The sequence below is a fragment of the Pimephales promelas genome, chromosome 9, assembly GCF_988280905.1.
Source record: "Pimephales promelas chromosome 9, fPimPro1.hap1.1, whole genome shotgun sequence".
NCBI lineage: Eukaryota > Metazoa > Chordata > Actinopteri > Cypriniformes > Leuciscidae > Pimephales > Pimephales promelas.
In genome coordinates this window covers 15,407,981-15,430,034 of record NC_142777.1, presented here as the reverse complement: position 1 = coordinate 15,430,034, position 22,054 = coordinate 15,407,981, and the positions used below count along the sequence as shown (strand labels likewise).

The following is a 22,054-nucleotide window of genomic DNA, read 5'->3' as shown; positions in this document are numbered from 1 at the left end:
TAATGATTACTGCATCAGCAACTAAACAGTCTATATGATTAATAGATTAAGTAATACATGAATTGCTAATTCAATGTGTCATTGTGTATTAATTCCTTAATAACATATTTTATTAACTAATAGTGTTAATTACCACAATGAGTCAAAGCTATGCACTTAAACTTCCAGTTGTCTGCTTTAATTAATCGTTAGCTAATGATTTGCAAAGGTATCATTATGTTATGACTTTACTTGTTGGGGCACATCATTATTAACATTTAGTAATTGTAGTAATTTGCACATGAATTTGCACTAACAATGACGTAATTAATCATGTATTAATGCATATTAGTGTACCTGTCATATTATCTGCTGTTGTTTATTAGATTAGGCTTATAAACATTCAAAGTAAAATATGCATTTACACTGTCCTTGTGTGTTACTCTGATCATTGAAATGATACTGTGTAAAGTATCTCTTCTCATGAGACTTTGCATGTCCAGGATTTGGTGGAGACTCTGATAAGAGACTATGTCATTTACTGTAATTCACAAAACAAGCTTTAGCGTTACTGCCTTTTTAAAAACATATTTTTCATAGTATGTAGAATACTCAATATTAGTGTACATTTCAAATGAAGGTCAAGATTACAAACTATTTCATTTGTTGTTGTTTTGTTTGTATTTCTTTTGAATTTATTTGTGGTCTCTTTGTCAGATAGGGTTGATAATTAACAACTTTGGCTTTCCACAATAGATCAAACAATTAAAAAACATCCACAATTGAAATGAATAAAAAATCATTTTCATACTTTTATATTCCATTCACCCATTACAGAATCAAATAAATGTCATTTTCCTATTTTGTTCATTATTACAAATATTAATCATTATGTAATTATCGTAACAGAAAGAAAAGCTTACTTCTAAACATTGCTTCTTAAATTACATTAAAATAAACATACATAATATTGCATCACACAAACATAAGTTTACATTTGTTTTTTTATCAAATCATATTTTAAATTACCCTTTTCACACACAGAGAAAGTGACATTCGTTTGTATATTAAAAGTTTAAAAATCACATCAAAAATGTTTTATTAAGTTAAATTTTAATCAAATCACCCGTAGTTCCCGCCTTTAAGGAAATCCTTCAGTAAGTGACATGAAACACTGTCACGTGGCTTTAATAAATGGATGCTAGTATTTGCATTTCGTCAAACTGCCACCAGAGAGCAGAAGCGGCCCGTCAGAAACATGTCTGTCATCATTACATAAACCCGCCCTGGGTTCTGCAAATAGAAGCAGCGACTGACTCTTTTTTCCCCTGACTGAGGTGTATGTCACACACATGCTGGAAGGATGGGGAAAAGAGACACGCTCGCTCGGCTATGATCTGTCTGAGCGTGAGGTCATCACTGACCCCGTCATGAGTGAAGGACGTCAGCCAGACGTCAGCAGTGCAATTAAATATTCAAATGAGAGCGAAGGACTGTGTGATCTGCCTCATTACACGCATACACCCACAGGCATCATCAACAAGCCTTATGTGACAATCAATTTAGGTAGGCCTATAAAGAAGAAGAAAAAGAAGATCCAGCCTCCTTTCATCTCACTTGTGCTTGTATTTCTGTCAGCGTGCACAACAAGCTCTGATGAACCAAGATATTATGTAGCATCTGCAAACCTCAATTATTACATGAGCAGCTCAAAGCGCAAATGCATACAAATGTGGTCCACATGACAACAAGAAGTTGGTTTCGCTGAAGGGAAAAGACTCAGCTGCATCCACCGAACAGATTACTTTCACGCCGCTGAGAAATGATATGCATACATTGATCTTGTGTGGACTGAGCCGCACAGAACCAAGTGAAGATCATGCAAATGGTTTGTGAGAGCAAAGAGCACATTCAAAATTGAAAAGCACAGCTTCATTCCTTGAAGTGAATGAGCACAGCGAAACCAGCGCGGGAAGTTCCCTCAAAAAATAAATAAACTTTCCGTTTTGGCTTTTGGCACTTGTGTGTTGTATTGAAGAATTTTGCGGCATTGTCATTCTCTGTGCTTGAGGAAATGGAAGTGGAGTGTGCCGGACTGTGGAGTGTGTGTACTTTACGCACTGGGGCAGGGAGAGGAGCTGTGTTCCTGGGATCTGAGAGAAATGCACGTGTCTCGGAGACCACGCCACTCTCTGATCCGCTGCTCCCGATGGGAGGGGGGGAGCCGCTCGAGCTGCCGTGCGCGGAGGTGAGGGGAGGGTGCCAGAGTTCCCTTTAGGACATGAAAGGTGTACCTAGAAAAAAAATAAAAAATAGGGCCATGTTGAGAGAAATTGTTTTTTAAATTTTTTTAAATAGCCAATAGCTTTTAGTTTAGAGCACATCTCGGCCAGAGCTGTTGAACTCAGTAAAGCCGCAGTTTCAAACTAATCAAACTTTAAAATATACTGTGCAGAATTCAAATGGGTCCGATCCCAAAAACGTTCTCTGGTCTGCGCCGATATATGGTCCGCTCGGTGCGCTGTGGCGGTTCAGTGACGCTAACGTGAAACCAAGTCCTGAAATTGGGAGCTTTGTCCTGTAGTCTAATAAAGTGAAAATAAACATCGCTATTTATGATTTTTACCTATACTGTTATTCAGGTCATTATATTTAGTAGACTGAATAGGTCCAGCAAATTAAATTACATCATTTACATTATTAATTTAGCTGACGCTTTTATCCAAAGTGACTTACAATTGCTATATATGTCGGAGGTCGCACGCCTCTGGAGCAACTAGGGGTTAAGTGTCTTGCTCAAGGCCAATTTATACTTCTGCGTCGAGGGCATGCCGTAGTGTACGGCGTTGGCTACGCACGTAGGCTACGCCGTCGTTAGCATTTATACTTCTGCGTTCAGGTCTTGCTTGCTCTGCAGTACTGCTCCGAAACACTAGTTGGCGGCGGAGGGTTTTAATGTTCCACTGTGTTTAGATTCCTCGCGGCTAGGTTACTACAAGCAATGGTGACTGAAAGAGACCGGATCATGTTGGAGTTGGAGCTTATTGAGGTGGAAAAACAATTCATTTTAGTGAAATTACTAAAACTAAAAGGCAGAAACGAGAGAAGACGTCGAAGGAGATGGTATGTGCGGAAATGCGTAGGAGGAAATGCGATGCTACCAAGCCGACCAATCACAGATCTTGCGGTCCGCGTCTTTACGTCATGTAGTTAAATTTTTTGAGGAGGTGCGCGTCAGGCTAAGGCGAAGGGTATGGTCCACGTCTGTGCGTATGCTACGTCGTAGCTACTGCGCGCACCCTACGCAGAAGTATAAATTGGCCTTCAGGGACATATTGGTGTCTCAAATAGCTTGTTTTAATATGACGTCACGCCACTGCGTTGCCATGGCGCGAAATGCAAATGGAGGGCAGGAAGTGATTTGGTGTATTTAGAAAGAACTATAGACCTTATGTAGCCCCACCCCTTTTCAGCGTTGCGCTCGTTGTCTTTTGACTTCTGGTCTGTATTTCCACAGCGATCTTGCATATATGAATGAACTGCTCTTAAAAAAATTCCCGTTCAACATTTGTTAAGACATCTGCTTTACAATGCTTATTATAAACATTACAATGCTCATGATGACTTTTGTTAACTCTAGAATAAGTAAATCCACTTCACCAGCTAATTACTCCTCGACAGCGATGCCATAGAAATATACAGAACCGGAAGTTCAAAGACAATATTCTAAAGATGACGGCGCTCACGTTTCTATGGTGCATAAGGTCTATAACAAACTCAAAATGCCTAGGTTTTGCGTCGTTTATCGTTAATTAAATCAATCACATCACTAGGAGTTTTTATCGTGTACCAAAAGTGGTTGTTCATAAGGGGGGAAAATGCTAGAAATTGACTGAAAAACTCCGGGAAAACGGCTTGCAAACCTACGTCGAATGCCGAATAGGAAAATGCCCATGTGTGCAGTGATCACTTCGTCAAAGGTGAGTTAATACAACACTATCTCACGACCAATTCGTACGAATTCGACGCATGATTAAAAAGTGGCTAATTTGTACTAATTCATACGACCTCACTCGTACTAATTCGTACGATTTGTCTAAACCCACGTGATGGTTAGGTTTAGGGGCGGGGTAAGGGGTAGGTCATTCGTACGAATTCATACGAATTGGCCAATTCGTAAAATATGTATGATTTAGCGAGTGAGATCGTATGAATTGTTACGAATTAGCCACTTTTTAATCATTCGTCGAATTCGTACGACTTGGTTGTGAGATCGGGTTGGTTAATACAACTGAAGTGGCAATGTTTGTGTAACGTGTAATGTTTCCGAACTTTGTAAAGTCAAAGTATGTCTGCAAGATGAGGTAGTTGCTGATATCTACCGCCTCGATGGCCGGAAAATCTTTCAGTTCAGTTGAAAAATCGCTCCTCTTCATAACGTAAGGATCACGTCCAACATTTGTTTGATTTTTTGTTTATATCTTTCTCTTGCGTGTAACGTAGTACTGTGCGTACTTTCCTCCATCTCGTCCATTGCGCTCTTCACTCCCTGCCCTCCATCTGAATTTCGCGCGTCATCATAATCACGTGACTGAAACCCAGCTATTGGATTCGAACCCAGGTTTCTCACACCAAAGGCATGTGTCTTATCCACTGCGCCATCACCATCCCACATCACTCGAACCTGGGCACATTGAGTGCCAGTCACAGAGCCGGTCACAATTAACAAAGCTTATTGAGGATTTAAAACGTTATTATCCAACTTGATGGCAAATAGGCTTTCCAACTAATGTAAATCACTATTTACATAGTAGTAAATTTATCTCACACACAAAATCACATATTGTCCTGCAACTGAGCATTAACCAGATGGTCACCTTATTCATGTATAACAACAACACTAATATGATGCTATTATACACATAATGGTAATGCTAAACTTTGGTTACCTTGGCAGTAAAGCAACAACAGTTGTTAAAATGCAGACGAGGTAAAACATGGGATCGGCCATTTGTTTGTGCATGGTCCAGTAGGGGTTGGAGGGAGGGTTGCAGCTGGTACAGATGGCGCTGTAGGCCAGAGTCACGATGAAGTACACCAGCACACTGCCGATCATGATCACCCAGTGCACCACCGTCTGCAAGTCAAACAAAAAGAGGTCATTTCATTAAAAATGTTTTTTTCATGCATGTTTTTACATAAAGAATAATTAAGACATGCTTGCTATAACCTTAAAAACCTCTAAAGTGTTTAAAAAAAAAACATTAATCGAAAATAAGCTGCACAAAATATTGACTATTCAAATATTAACGCACAATCAACCAATTGTATTATTATTCTAGTCGAAAGAACATACTTTTATTCTGGTTGTATACACTATCATTTGTATGGGGTCTGACTGTAAGACTGCATTTATTTAATAAAAAAAATACAGTAAAAATACTAATATTGCGAAATATTATTACAATTCACAATTCTGTTTTCCATTTGAATATTTGTATTAAAACGTAATTTATTAGCGCCATTTTCACTACTCCAGCCTTCAGTGTCACATGATCCTTCACAAATCATTCTAAAATGATGATTTGATAACTCAAGAAACATTTCTTATTTTTATCGATGTTGAAAATAGTTGTGCTGCTTCATATTTTCATAGAAACCATGATTATCAGGATTTTTTTTTTTGATGAATAGAAAGTTCAAAAGAACAGCATTTAATTGTATAAATGTTAATACTGTCGCTTTTGATCAGTTTAATGCGTACATAATTAAAGTCTTTTTAAATAAATTTTATTGACCCCAATCTTAAATCTTTTGAATGGCCGTTTATAGCTAACAATAACTGTTTACCCTGTCTTAAAGGTACAGTAGCAAAAACAATCCCAGAGACCTTGACTAACATTATAATTTGGCACCAGGGAACAAAACAAAAGTGATCAAATAACTGAGCCTTTTAAAAACATGATTCATCCGTGAGTGTCATCATTCTTTAATTAAAATTATAATCAGTAAAGAAAATGTTGCACCAATAGACCTTAGCAAGGTTAGAAGCCATTCTTTTTTATTTTCATTTATAGAATTTGAAGATCACATCATTTTTACTACTCACAACAAACTGTTTTAAAGGGGTGATGAACTGAGAAATCAAATTTTCCTTGAGCTTTTGACATCTAAGGTGTCATCATATTATAAGAATATCCTGTAAGTTTCAGAACTGAAAATGTCCTTGTTAGTCCAATTAAAGCTTTTATTGACACCAGGCTCTGCAAACGTTTTTCAAAGTGGGGAACTATGATGTCAAAGAGGATAAAACACCACCCCCGCAGTAGAAGATCAACGCCTACTTCAACACGGCCTGTTTAGTCCCGCCCACCGATTCACGCATTACATGCATAGCTAACATAGATGCCTACCTCGTGATGACAAACCGGGTCGAGAGTGAAACTCATTATAATATGCAAAACTGTTATCCACTCACAGCAGTGGGCATTTACTTCCAAGTCTTCAGTGCGAGACGCCAAAAAAAACGAGCGTTTTTGAGCTGGGCTCATAAACTAGGGTGGAAAATAGCCTATTACTACACTAATTTTGATGTTTTTGAATGCAAAAACCAAGCGAACATCTTAAATTTACCTCAGACAACAATATAATAAAATTTAGAAAGCCAGTTCATGACCCCTTCAAATGAGTTCTCATATACCGAAAGTTTTTTTTTTTCTGAAAGACATTTCATCTGCTGATTGTTATTATAATCCACTAAACACACTGTATTCTATGATTTCTATCCCTCACAGCCTCGTTTTCATTCCTGTCAAACAGTAAATACGGCGGTACCCTGACCACACTCTCTACGAAGTGAATGTGAGATGATAGATGCCGTGTGATTGTGTTCTGCAGTGATGAAGTGGAGCGTAAACTCACCCAGCTCTTGATCTCAATGGCCAGATGCAGGATGATGGTGAACAGAGAGACCGTGTTCATGGGAGTGCCGAACGAGAATATGCCGATGTCTGAACCGTTGTACGTCTTGAGAAAGTACAAGCAGTGATCAGATAACAAGTTACTCCAAACACATGATTCAGAAACTGACAAGAGACTGAACAGATGTTCTTACCCAGTATGGAATAAAAAAGCACACTAGACTCTGATAGAAAGCATCTAGAATTGCAATCCAAAACGTTGAACGCCTGTAGCCCTGTATCAAACGTTTCAATGTGTTACAAGACATGCAATGCTTCACCGTGGTTAGGTACTCGTAACTTGCTATGGTATTTGTTATTAAAATAATAGTTGAATGCATTTAGAAAATATAACTACAACTGCCTTGGTTGATTTAGATTTATTCTCTAACAATGTATTTAAAGGATTAGTTCACTTTTTAAAAAAACTTTTTCTGATAATTTACTCACCCCTCATCCAAGATATCCACGTCATTCTTTCTTCAGTCGGAAAGAAATTAAGGTTATTGATGAAAACATTCCAGGATTTTCTCCATATAATGGACTTCAATGGGAACCAAACGGTTCAAGGTCCAAATGAGAGTTTCAGTGCAAACTGTTCAAAGGGCTTTAAACGACACCTGACGATGAATAAGGGTCTTATCTAGGACCCTTCGAGTCATGATTTGTTCATTTTGATGAACGAGTTCGAACAGGAGAGTCACGAACGCGCATCACAGAACAGAGCAAGGCGACCATTTGAGCTTATAAAACTTAAACTTTTTTATTTATTTTTTAAATGACGGATCGTTTCGCTTGATAAGACCCTTATTCATCGTCTGGAATCGTTTAAAGCCCTTTGAACAGTTTGCACTGAAACTCTCATTTGGACCTTGAACCGTTTGGTTCCCAATGAAGTCCATTATGTGGAGAAAATCCTGGAATGTTGTCATCAAAAACCTTAATTTCTTTTCGACTGAAGAAAGAAAGACGTGGACATCTTGGATGGCATGGGGGTGAGCAAATTATCAGCAAACGTTTTTTTTTTTTAAAGTGAACTACTCCTTTAATTTCTAAAATGAATTTTCAGTTACACTTTATTTCAATGGTCCACTTTAGACATTCTGATAACTACAAGTAAATGTGTAACTACATGTCAACTAACTCTCTTTAGAGTATTAGTAGACTGTAGTAGTTATTAGTAGTAAGTGACTGTAGTTATGGTCAGGCATAGGGTTCGGGTTAGCTGACATGTAGTTATAGTCAGCAGAATGTTTTTTGGGAGAGCATAGAAATAAAGTGTTACTGAGTTTTCTAATAGAAATATCTTTTTAACCCCGTTACCCCAGACATGAGTAAAGATAGTGGTATAGTAATGATGGATTGTCAGTGCGAATTCTCACCTCTGAGTGCTGTCCTCTCTTATAGAGCTCGGGCAGGCTCAGTAAAGTGGAGTCTGACACCTCTTTGTCCATTATCCCAAACATGATGGGAGGAGCCGAGGTGAAGAGCAGGTTGAAAAATATCATGAGCCAGTAGTCGATCATGGCTGTTGCAGAGAAGCCACAGTAGAACTGATACCAGAACAGCAGATTCACATACGCCTGCGTGAGATAACACTAGTTAGTTAAACAAGTGTAAATACTAATTACTTATATTTCATAAGTGTTTTTGACCCTTAAACATGCAATGTGCAACACATACTCTTTAATCAATTGCAGGAGGCATCGGAGATAATTTGTCGTCCAATTATGTTATCATTATCATAGTTGAGTCTGTTTGGAGTATGTGGATCATGTGACTTGGTTCAAACATTTTCTGTGCTGGTTTTGTGAGTTGTATGTATCTTTAGTGCTGAACACATTCTGACTTTGTAGAAAGTAGGCATATTTTAATCTTACTTTTCTTCAGCAAAACATGCAAAACAACTGCTAATATTAATTGTGAACACTGTCTTAAGATGTTAAAAAAGGAAATAAAGTCTTAAAGGAGTTGCTCACTTTTAAAAAAAAAACTTTTGCTGATAATTTACTCACCCCCATGTCATCCAAGATGTCCATGTCATTCTTTCTTCAGTCGAAAAGAAATTAAGGTTTTTGATGAAAACATTCCAGTATTTTCTGCATACAATGGACTTCAGTGGGAACCAAACGGTTCAAGGTCCAAAAGACAGTTTCAGTGCAAACTGTTCAAAGGGCTTTTAACGATTCCAGACGATGAATAAGGGTCTTATCAAGCGAAACGATCGCTCATTTAAAAAAACAACAAAGTTTAAGTTTTATAAGCTCAAATGCTCGCCTTGCTCTGTTCTGTGATTGCGCGTTCGTGACTCTCCTGTTCAAACTTGTTCATCAAAATGAACAAATCTTTTCCAGAGTCAACTCGTTCATTTCGTTTGTTGAATGATCCAAAGGACACAAAAAAAGATTTGTTCATTTTGATGAACGAGTTCGAACAGGAGAGTCACGAGCATTTGAGCTTATAAAACTTTTTTAATGATCAATTGTTTCGCTTGATAAGACCCTTATTCATCGTCTGAATTCGTTTAAAGCCCTTTGAACAGTTTGCACTGAAACTGTCTTTTGGACCTTGAACCGTTTGATTCCCAGTGAAGTCCATTACATGGAGAAAAATCCTGACTGAATCCTTTTCGACTGAAGAAAGAATGACATGGACATCTTGGATGACATGGGGGTGAGTAAATTATCAGCAAAAGTTTTTCACTCGTTTCCTATACAATTGCAACAAAATTGGTTGTCATGTTGATAATTACCACATTCTTGTAGAAGAAATAGATGACCATGTTGGCCAGTCTTGAGTAGCACCAGTGTCCGTGAACCAGCAGCAGTCTTTGCAGGTGTTTAAATCGAGTGATGGCAAAATCACTGGCCATGACGGCCTGCAAGACAAACACAGCACTTAAAGTCACCATGAATTCTAAACTGACAGTTCTTTTCTTATGGAATGTTTATTGTAAATGATTTATTTGTTCACATCATTATAGTATTATTTTTAACTCTTTCCCACTAGTGTTTTTTGAAAGAAAAAAATAAATAAAATGACAGCCACCACCAATATTTTTAATCATTTTCATAAAACTTTATGAATATCTAATATCTAAAGGCCCAAATATCTGAACATGCAATATATCAAAAGAAAGAACAACAAAACCCTGTTTTGTCATAACTAACCTGTTTTATTCTAATAGTGCATTTTTTTTTATTAACACTTCTATGTGGGTTTTATGAAATTGAAGTTGCCCGCACACTGAAAAAAATAATTAGACAGTAAAAGGTCTATCAAAAATGTATCTTTAATTTTAGAAATGATGAAGGATGGAGCAAGATTTGAGACTTTTTAAACTTTAAATTTAGTCATTCACGTTAGTGCTCGGCTAATGTATGAGCTGTTATTGATGTAGTTAATGACACAGTTCCCGCAATAAATTTGAAATATACACATCGGTTTGTTGATGGATATAAACTTGTTAATCTCATAATAGACGACAAACTGAGTAGTTCATCACTGAGAAATATCCTCAAGTCGTCCTTGCGATGGAAGTTCGGGTTGAATAACTAGTTCTTCCAATGTTTCATCATCGGACTCGTACTCGCATTGATATGGTAAAAGCTATCTCTCTGTCCAGATCCCTCTGTCCAGATGAAAACTGTTGTCAGGGGGATTCCCGATAACATAGATCTGCGTAAACTTGTAATTTGGTGATGTCACTTTGTAAAGAAAGACTGTGCACCTATGCAAATAAGCATTCAAACGCGCATACCTATTGACTAAACACGTAGTATGCGTGTGCATGGCATCACGGTTTTCACAGATTCACATTTTTGAGATGATAACGGTATCGACTTCAACTTGTTTCAAAGGTATTTTAAAAAACTTCAAAGTGTGCGTTCTCAGGCCACCAAACACCATTGTTGTGTAAATGAACGGCCGGGACGCCTTCAGTTTCAAGGCGGTGTCGTGTAAGCGGCCCCTAAGTTAATACCTAAGAATTTTTACAATGGCAATGAATCAATCAAAAACTTACTTAAAATGGACAATGACTTTCTTCTAGAGCTGCGACTTAACTTGACTTTACTTGACTTGACTGACTGTACCGTGTGTACAATCTCTGAGGACTGAGGAAGCCTCTGGAGCTGAAGTTCAGTTATGGTAATGAGCGATTTGCTTCTGAAACACGCTGTAAGCAGTAGACCAATCACAACAGACTGGGCAATCTGGCCAATCAGAACAGTGTAAGCTTATGGAAATGAGGGATTTAGAGACGAATCATCCAATGCATCATTTGAGAATCACTGGAAAATGTGGTGATGTCCAATGTATATTACGAAAAAAATGTAAGTGTTTTTTGTTTTGTTTTTTTACTTTTGATGCACGTAAACCTGTTGTAGGAGACCAAAATTAGGAACCTTTAGAATAGCATAATATGGCAGCTTTCAAAATATTAACGTGCCCCTCCCTCATTTTTTTTCTCATTCAGGAAGCTGTTTCACTCAGATATGCATCACAATATGAAAGAAACATCGTTCACAATGGAGACACACTTAAAACACACCTGATCCAGTCAAACAGAAAATCCCTCTTTAAAAATGAATGTCTTATTGATTGATACATTTCAGTGCCTTACTTCACCAACGATTTGGTTACAAAACACAAAAAACACAAACCTGCATTCCCTCTTGTCCAGAAACCCCAATGCCAACATCTGCAGCTTGAATCATGTTCACATCATTGGCGCCGTCACCTAAATCGACACAAATCATAATGTAGCACAACAGAAAACCAGTGTACTTCACAAACCTGCACAAAAGTAATCTTATAAATGATTTCATAAACCCATCCACCTCAATTCAAAGGTTTCATTACCTATAGCGAGGGTCATGACCCTCAGTTTCTGCCGTATGAGTTTGACCACACTGCTCTTCTGCAGCGGCGTCACTCGACAGCAAAGCACCGCACGGCAGTGTTTGCAAAGCTCCACAAACTGCTCCACCAGGTCGTCTGACATGGCCATGCTCAGAGTCGGCCCATCTATCACCAGCCCGATGCTGTGCTCCGTCATCGTAAACGCAGAGTTATTACCCTTGAACTGGACATCTCCTGCGGGTGACAGGGAACTCCGTCGCACCTCTCCCAGTGTGTCCTCTAACCTCATTTTACACAAAGACTGCAATATAAAACAAGAATTGTGTTAGTATTTGAACTTCAAAAACATATATCCACATTATTTATTGCAGTGGAAAATTCATACGTTTGCAATATAATGTCAATGATGAACAGGTAATTCAGTGTACAATACCGTTTTTTATGCTCACCAAGGCTCAAAAAATACTGTAAACAATAACCGTGTGATCGGTGTGAAACAGTATTGCAATTTAAAATAATTGTTTTCAATGGAAGCTTTTTGTTTCTGCCAAAGAATAATAAATAAATAAAATAAAATAAAAAGGTAACTTTTTTTGATTAAGTAAGATTTGATTTATATAAACCTGAAATTTTGAGTTGCAAGATTGCGAGTTATAATTGTAAGAGTCGGAATTGTGAGATAAGAAAAAAGTATTTTTCCGCCTTCAGAATTGAATTCAAGACTTTATGACTTGCAATTGTGTTTTTTTTTAATCAAAATTATGAGAAAAGATGTGAGAACTAAAAGTCAGAATTAACTTGCAACTGCGAGAAAAAAAGGTTTATATCTCACAATTCTGACTTTATAACTCACAATTTCAAGATTGGGTCTAAATCTCGCAATTCTGAGAAAAAAAGTCACAATTATATTTTAAATTGTTTTACTCCGTAGAGGAAACAAGCTTCCATAGTTTTCTGTTTTAATATATTTTAAGAGCCCGACCGATAAAGGATTTTGAGGCAGATACCGATAAAAATATTTGTTGGTTTTAAAATCCGATATTCCGATATATCGGCCGATATTTTTTTTTTCCAGAAACGCGCAACAAAACATTAATAGATTTCCCTAACATTAGTTATAAGTAGTTATTTATGAGTTTTAACTAAAATAATATGATAATGCATTTTAAAAAGAAACTTGTTTCTTTTATTGTCACAACAGAACAGACTGATGACAGTGGTATTAGCTAGCTTTGTGGTTAGCTAGTCTATGATGAGCCATAATTTAGCAATGGCTAACATCATACTGTAAATTTTAAAACATACATTTTCAATAAAACAGGCCAAGGAGAGATGATACATCTCTAGGAAAGTCAGTCAACTACACTGTAACAACATAACGTAACTATTACTAGCTAATTCCGCTTCACTCTCGACTTATTTAACAGCAGCAAAACTGGACATGATAGTCACAAATTTTGTCATGCTTATTTGAGTTAAGAGAACTGATGGAGATGTTCTTTTAATTGTTATTCATGCAATGTATGTCTCGTGACCAACTCAATGAGTGTTGCCAGTTGACGGTGCCCTCTGGTGGACAAACTATACAACTCCAACACTCATGACATGGTTCAAGCGTGTTTCATGCGTTTTTATTTTATTTTTGACATATTCATTTATCAGCCATTATAACTGACGATACCGATAGTTTGGAAAATGCATAATATCGGCCTGCCGATATATCGGTCTGGCTCATTTATTCCAGTGAATTTTCAGCATCATTTCTCCAGCCGATCCTTCAGAAATCATTCTGATATACTGATTTGCTTCTCAAGAAATATTTCTCGTTATTATCAATGTTGAGTTCATATGCTTCATCTTTAGTGAAAACCATTTTTTTTCTCCAAGATTCTTTATTGAATAAAAAGTTCAAAAGAACAAAATGTATTTGAAATGAAAATCTCTTGTAACATTATACATTTTTTTACTGTCCATTTTAATCAATAGTAAATAAAAATATTAAGCCAAAACACCTTAATATTAATATTAATATTAAAATCACACTGACCCCAAATGTTTGAATGGTAAGGTCTTTTAACTACTATATTGTATTCTTTTTACATCCATTTTTAGTTTAAATGAAATTCAATTTTAGACAAGCCAAAAATATGACGGATTTTCTAAGCCAATGAGTTTCAAGCTGTGATGATTCATTTTCCATCATGGCTTCAGTTTGCCGTGAAGATCAACTGCAGCATCTGGCTCCGAAAACTACAGCTGTCTTGTTATCACATGTGCATTGTGGAACATGTTGTTAGCATGATGTCACATCAAGTTGGGCAGTATTGCAAATCTAAAATGAGATTATCTTGCAATGACAGCAAGACCTAATTAATATTCATGAGTAGTGACATCACAATGTCACGAGGCACCCCATCCTTCACTGCTATATGTTATACAAAACATGACTGGTTGGAGCATATATCTAGGTTAAAGTCATGTCAAAATTAAATTTCAGTTGCTGCCCATTTCACTGTTACATAAATGGCTTATGAGTATATCATGTTTCACACAGATTTCTATTCCGGGAATGAACTAATATACAAGATGATGGCAAATAAAATGTGTTACCTTAAAAAAATACTACTTAGACAACAGAAATAGAAGGTTTTAGATGCATAAGATGGGGGATTTCATAAAATGTGTGTGAAACAATATGTGAAAGTCTTCGGTAAGGGATTTAATGTTGAAATGGAACTAGAATGGTTTCCTGCCCTCCTCAGAAGTGTGAAAATGGGATTACAGAGCACCAATATGAGCCATTCAGAATGGTGAATGCACTTTTTCTCAGCTCTCTTAAACACAGACTCAGGCAGACATGAAATGAAAAACAGCATATCTGACAAATTATTGCAAGCGCATTTATGTGTTTGAACACGCTATGTAGAACTTCACTCTTGAGGGGATGAAACTGTACAACACTGTAGACTCTGTTGTCCCAGATAAACCAATTAACCCTTTTCCTTTTGTGCGGGTTCAGTGTTTTAAAGGGATAGTTCACTTTGAAATTAATTTTTGGTATGTTTTAGCTTACCTCAAGGGCATCCAAGATGTAGGTGTCTTTGTTTCCACAGCGTTTTCAATTTTGACATTTTTTGGTCAAACCGTTGTTGTCTATCAGTCATACACTGGAGGCTAAGGGGGTCCACCAAAGAGCATGCACAGAGAAGTCCAAATTAAACATGATTTAATGACTCGTAAATGTAAGTACACATTGATGGTTTGTGTGAGAAAACGAACAGTATTTATATCGTTTTTACCTCTTGTAATCATAGCCATGACAAAATGATCTGACGGCACGGAGGCTTCGGTCTGCGCATGCGCTGGAAGTGATCGCTTGCTCGCCTATGTCACTCTTTGTTTATACAGAGATTTCGGGAGTTTTACCTTTCACTAAACATATTTAGATATACGGGAAACCGCAATGGAAGACGATTTCGGTATATCTAAATATGTTTAGTAAAAGGTAAAACTTCCGAAATCTCCGTGTAAATATTGAGTGATGTCACACGCAGGAGATCACTTCTGGCGTAACATTGAACTGATTCAGTTCGGTTCAGTTGGACATTGCACAACTGATTCAGATCACTTGGACGTCACTGTGATTACACGAGGTAAAAACGATATAAATACTGTTCGTTTTCTCACACAAACCGCTCGTTTCATGTCTTAGGCCATCAATGTTTACTTACATTTACGAGTCATTAAATCATGTTTAATTTTGACTTCTCTGTGCATGCTTTTTGGTGGACCCCCTTAGCCTCCAGTGTATGACTGATAGACAACAACGGTTTGACTGAAAAATGTCAAAATTGAAAATACTGTGGAAACAAAGACACCTACATCTTGGATGCCCTTGAGGTAAGCTAAAACATATCAAAAATTTATTTCAAAGTGAACTATCCCTTTAAGTCCCAAACCATCAACATGCTCATATAGAGATATGGTTGATCTTGTTGAAAAGATTCTATGTTAATGCGATGTTGAGCATATATATATATATTTTTTTTTTGATGAAGCTGGTTGACTAATGGAGGTCATCATTGGAAGGAGTGTCTGGTCTGCTCAGTGATAAAATCATTAGTTAGTTGGCACCGCCACCGAATGGCACAGTGTCAGATCAACTACCTTCCTGTTTGTGCTGAAGGTGAACACCAGGTCTTCTTGGTCTAGCAGCTTGCAGGAGTATGCGATGTTGATAGCCGTCTCAGGTTTGTCCCCTGTCAGCACCCACACCTGCATACCAGCCCGTCTCAGAGCCTGAATGGTTTCTGGGACATTTTCTTGGAGACGGTCCTCAATGCCGGTGGCCCCTGTGGGCATAAGAAGTAAATGGATTAAAGGGATAATTCACACAAAAATGAAAATTCTCTCATCATTTACTCACCCTCATGTCGTTCCAAACCTGTATGAGTTTCGTTCATCTTCAGAACACAAATCAAGATGTTTTTGATGAAATCTGAGAAATCTCTGTCCCTCCATTGACAGGTATGCAAGTACCACTTTGACGCTTCAAAAAGTTTATAAAGAGATAGTAAAACTAATCTATCTGATTTGAGCAGTTTAGCCCAAAAGAGAGAGATGAACAGATATGATGAACAGATTTAATTTAGGCTTTTCACATATAATTCACATATCAGCGAACATAAACTGAAGCTCAAACAAACCTGCTTGACATGCGAGAACAGAAACACAAACATGCTGCGTAACACGAGAATGAACATCATTGGTTCTTGCTGAAGCTCAAACGTGATGCGTAACATGAGAGTGAACCTAATTGTCTCTCGCCGAAGCTCAAATGTGATGCGTAACATGAGAATGAACCTAATTGGCTCTCGCTGAAGCTCAATTGTGATGCGTAACAAGAGAATGAACCTCATTGGCTCTCGCTGAAGCTCAAATGTGATGCGTAACATGAGAATGAACCTCATTGGGTCTCGCTGAAGCTCAAACGTGATGCGTAACACGAGAATGAACCTAATTGGCTCTCGCTGAAGCTCAATTGTGATGCGTAACAAGAGAATGAACCTCATTGGCTCTCGCTGAAGCTCAAATGTGATGCGTAACACGAGAATAAACCTCACCGATTCTCACATGTCAAGCAAACATGATTGAATAATTGAATAAAAGCCTAATTTCAATTTGTTTATCAGATAAAGCGATCGCAAAAATTTTGACTAACCTGATTCATATAGATTCATTTTCCGATCTCTTCATGGACTTTTTGAAGCTTCAAAGTGGTAGTTGCGTAGCTGCTAATAATGGACAGAAATCGCTCCGATTTCATCAAAAAGATCTACATTTGTGTTTCGAAGATGAATGAAAGTCTTACAGGTTTGGAACGACATGAGGGTGAGTAATTAATGACAAAATTTTCATTTTTGGGTGAACTTAGGGTTGCCAACCCTTCCGTATAATATGGAATCGTTCCGTATTTGACACATAAATGTCTTGTTCCGTATTAAACTGATATGGAACGCACTTTGTTCGAGAATTAATTCAGTGCAAATCCATGACAGACACATAGCTTCTAACATCAGTCAGACTATGAAAGAACAAAGACCTGCTATAATGGAAAATTCGGGGACTTGGCACCCCCTCGGTGGGCTCTGACGTGTAATGACCTAGAGTTGTCTCATTGGTCGAACGTCAGAGGCGCCCGCGCCATTGGATGTGCAGTTGCCGCAGCACAGCCTATGAGCGAGCCAGACGCTCAATGTGCAGCTGCAAATGCGTTTTACATAGGCTTCAGTAGATAGAGGAAAGGGAGTTTCCTAAAACATTTGTAGGCTATGATAAGAAAAGCTACTGAATTAAAAATATTATTTTTTCCACTTACACTCTCAGAAAAAAAAGGTACAAAAGCTGTCACTGGGGCTGTACCTTTTCAAAAGGTAAACTTTTGTACCCAAAGGCTGCATATTGGAACCTTAGTGGTACATATTAGCACCTAAAATGTACATATCAACACCTAAAATGTACATATTAGTACCTCAAATGTACATATTAGTACCTAAAGTGAACATATTAGCTCATGAAATGGACATATTAGCACCTAAAATGGACATATTAGCACCTAAAATGTACATATTAGTACCTAAAGTGTACATATTAGCACATAAAATGTACATATTAGTGCCTAAAATGTACATATTAGCACCTAAAATGGACAAAAGTTTACCTTTTGAAAAGGTACAGCCCCAGTGACAGCTTTTGTAACTTTTTTTTCTGAGAGTGTTGAAAGAAAGTAGAAGTCTAATTCTATTGAATAAGTTCGCACAAGGCTAACATAAAACTGTTGTTTATTTTTCTTCAAATGCAGTCTAAGTCAACGAGTTTTGAATGTTATAACGTTTTATTTGTTGAAATTAAAAATAAAACATATTATAAACTAAAAAATTCAGGGTTCATTGTTGGCAAAATGATCATGATAGCTTTTAGATATCTATTCTAGCCTATGTGCTTAGCTCATCGTCGGCAATTTATTTCACGTCACAAAACTCTCATTACTTCAACATGTTTTCAGACTGTGACATTGAATGTTATTTGGAAGTTTAGGATGACACTCATTAATAGTCTTTGACTGTACCCAGCAGAGTTAAGTTGTTCTCTATGTAGGTTGCAGTGTCCATAAGACGCTCTTCTTTCTCTTCAATGGCTGACAGTGCCTCCTGTCTGATAGCAAACCAGGCCTTGAACTCCTTTTCACTGATAACCTTCAGAGAAAAACACAGAGCTTTTCATGAGCAAGACTGTTAAACTGTTTTCAGATAGATTTAGCCGTACATTCTGCAAAACTTCTACCTTTTTGGCAAAGCACAGCGTTCGTAATCCATCCCTGGCGTACATATCAAGGTCTTTTTGAGTTTTTACAGCAATTTGCTTCGCCACATTATCCACTTGTGACGTATCTGTGGAAAACAAACGACACACTTACATTCAAATCTGCCACATTGACATTTCAATTACAACATATTTCAATGCTGGAGGATTTTCATGAATAAAATCATAATATCATCATATGATGTGTGGAGACTTGGAAGTGCACAAGCCATATGGAACATTATTATCATGTGTTTTTGGAGATTATCATTCATTTTCCATGAATAAAAAATAAATTATATATTTTAATAGTTTAAGTAAATGAAAATCTAATGATGGTGAAATTTCAGCTTTGTATCAGGAATAAATGACATTTTCAAATATAGTCAAATAGATAAGGGCTTTTTTAAATTGTAATAATATTTCACAATATTTCACTATAAATGTAGCCTTACTGACCCCAAACTTTTATAGGATGTAAACTGTTGGTTTAACTTAAAAAATGAAGTAACCTGGCTGTCTTAAAAATTTAAGTTCACTGAAATGGAAAAATTGAGTTAATACAATGAAGGAGATTGGTTTAATCGTCAGGAACTTACTTTAAATATTATGTTATCTGAACTACGGAAATTATTTAAGTTGATTTGACAAAAGAAATAATGTTGTGATAACAAATCATGAAAATATTTTTTACAGTGTATGCTGGTAATTTTTTTTTATCTAAATGATTCTGACTCAGTGATTCTGATTCATGCTCACTTGAAAAAACGTTCCCCAGTCTTTCCATGATGGCTGAATCAGCTCCTTTACTATACATGATGATTTCATTGGTGTGTGGGTGTCGTACTATTATGGACATCCTCCTCCGAGTCGAGTCAAAGGTCAGGACGTCCAACACCTCAAACTTCAGCAGGGTGTCATCAGGCAGCTTGACGGTCACGTAATAAGGAGTGCGTTCCACCATTGTGAACCCATAAGCCTTTGCTGCGTGTATCAGGGCGGCCTCATCTGGGCTGTGGGCCTCATAACACACCTCCTCTGTTCTAGACAGACTGTGTTTAACCTCACTTCCACTTGAGATGACCTTCTGCTCTGTGGTTGAGTCTGAGACATCAGAGCTGTGAAACAGGTCAGGCTCGTCTTCATCTTTGGCGAAAGGATCTGCGAGTGTCTCCCTGCCTCTCTTGAAGAACTTCATGGAGCTGAAAACGTTCCTCAGGGAACCCTTTCTGAACCACTGTCCCATAATATGAAATGAACCACTGGAGTCTGCAGAGTTACTGAGCCCTTTGACCTGGAAAAATGCATACATTTATTTGCGTGATAGATTCTTTATACTAGCATACTACTGACTGCATTATTACACTGCCCTAGTAAGACCTGGCCAAGTTGCATGTCAATTTAGTGAGTAGAGTTATCACATCTGAAATAAATATGGCTATTTTTATTTCAAGTGTGCTTAATTACGTCTTTTTCAAAGTCTGTTTAAATTATGAATCAAGGAAGAAGTTAAAAAACTAATGGCCAATGTAATGCATTGCATAGTGGTATACAGTATCCATGCAGTGTGCATTGGGATCTATTGTACACTACACTTTTAGTCAAATGCAGTAGCTATTTCTCTTTCTGTGCTTAGTATACGTGTGACAGAAATAGCATGCATAGTGTGATAGCATGCTTTTTGAACACAGCCTTATTCTTTCTCAACAATGCATGTGCAGTGTTGGATGTGCAGTGAAATATTAGATCAGTGTTCAAAAGTTTGTGATCAGTATGATTTAAAAACAAAGAAAGTATTACTTTTATTGACCAATGTTACATTAAATTGACCGAAAGTGGCATTAAGTAAATGTGTAATGTTACAAAATATTACTATTTTAATTAAATTATGATCTTTTGACTTTTTGACCTTGAAAACTGTATCAAGGTTTTCATAAATATATCAAGCAGTTTTCAACATTGATAACATCAGCGTATTCCAGCCCATTCTCACTCCCAAGGCGTCACCTAACTGACGCCTTGGGAAGCATTTGGACATGCTTCAATATCTGACGCTTTAGGCGCCCTTTAGCGTCAGTTAGATGACGCCCTAGGATCGCGTGTACCCTACCCCCACCCCACACCTAAACCTAACCGCGTCCTCTAACAGACGCTTTCCTTTAGCGTCAGTTAGATGACGCCGTAGGATCGCGTCATGTAAGTGACGTTAAAGGGCGCCTAAAACGTCAAATATTGAAGCATGGTCAAAGGTGACGCCTTGGGGTGAGAATGCGTTGCGTATTCGAATGATTTCTCAAAGGAGTGGTTCACTTTTTTAAAAAAACTTTTGCTGATAACTTACTCACCCCCTTGCCATCCAAGATGTCCATGTCATTCTTCAGTTGAAAAGAAATTAAGGTTTTTGTTAAAAACATTCCAGGATTTTCTCCATATAATGGACTTTAATGGGAACCAAACGGTTCAAGGTCCAAATGAGAGTTTCAGTGCAGCTTCAAAGGGCTTTAAATGAGACCAACCGATGAAAAAGGGTCTTATCTAGGACACTTCGAGTCATGACTTGAAAAAAGATTTGTTCATTTTGATGGACGAGTTCGAACAGAAGAGTCACGAACGCTCATCACAGAACAGAGCAAGGCGATCATTTGTGCTATAAAACTTAAACTTTTTTATATATTTTTGAAATGCCTGATCTTTTCACTAGATGAGACCCTTATTCATTGTCTGGTGTTGTTTAAAGCCCATTGAAGCTGTACTGAAACTCTCATTTGGACCTTGAAGCGTTTGGTTCCCATTGAAGTCCATTATATGGAGAAAATCCTGGAATGTTTTCATCAAAAACCTTAATTTCTTTTCGACTGAAGAAAGAAAGACATGGACATCTTGGATGACATGGAGGTGAGTAAATTATCAGCAAAAGTTTTTTTAAATGGTAAATGGTAAATGGACTGCATTTATATAGCGCCTTCATAGACCTAATGGCCACCAAAGCGCTTTACATTTTTTTGCCTCACATTCACCCATTCATACACTCATTCATACACCGACGGCGGTGTCAGCCATGCAAGGCGCCATCCAGCTCGTCGGGAGCAGCTGGGGTTAGGTGTCTTGCTCATGGACATCTCGACACTTGGTCAGGTGGAACCGAGGATTGAACCACCAACCTTTCGGTTCGTAGACAACCCACATGAACCACTGAGCCACTGCCGCCCAAAGTGAACTATCCCTTTAAAGATCATGTAACACTTAATCTGAAGTAACATGACAAAAATAAATAACATTTAATATATTAACATAGACAAGTTTTTCATTTTAAATTGAAATAAAATTTCACAATATTTTTTTTAACTGCTTCCGATCAAATAAATCCAGCCAAAAAAAAATACTAACCACGA

At 37.5% G+C, this 22,054-nt stretch overlaps 1 protein-coding gene across 2 annotated transcripts in view; it reads right to left on the bottom strand.

Annotated features, from left to right (window-relative positions):
• Window positions 1-778: 778 nt before the first annotated feature.
• The window catches only part of atp10b (ATPase phospholipid transporting 10B), a 46,413-nt gene continuing 25,137 nt past the window's right edge, over window positions 779-22,054 (bottom strand). Inside the window, exons 10-21 of one of the 2 annotated variants that reach the window (XM_039648478.2) lie at window positions 19,422-19,956; window positions 18,645-18,751; window positions 18,430-18,556; window positions 15,969-16,153; window positions 11,802-12,102; window positions 11,603-11,679; window positions 9,691-9,816; window positions 8,321-8,521; window positions 7,094-7,174; window positions 6,901-7,005; window positions 4,929-5,116; window positions 779-2,273 (exon numbers count right to left, since the gene is read on the bottom strand). In XM_039648478.2, the coding sequence (XP_039504412.2) occupies window positions 2,093-2,273; window positions 4,929-5,116; window positions 6,901-7,005; window positions 7,094-7,174; window positions 8,321-8,521; window positions 9,691-9,816; window positions 11,603-11,679; window positions 11,802-12,102; window positions 15,969-16,153; window positions 18,430-18,556; window positions 18,645-18,751; window positions 19,422-19,956 (2,214 nt within the window). In that variant the 3' untranslated portion in view covers window positions 779-2,092. The remainder of the gene's footprint in view (window positions 2,274-4,928; window positions 5,117-6,900; window positions 7,006-7,093; window positions 7,175-8,320; window positions 8,522-9,690; window positions 9,817-11,602; window positions 11,680-11,801; window positions 12,103-15,968; window positions 16,154-18,429; window positions 18,557-18,644; window positions 18,752-19,421; window positions 19,957-22,054) is intronic. The other variant, XM_039648479.2, reaches the window with a different exon arrangement.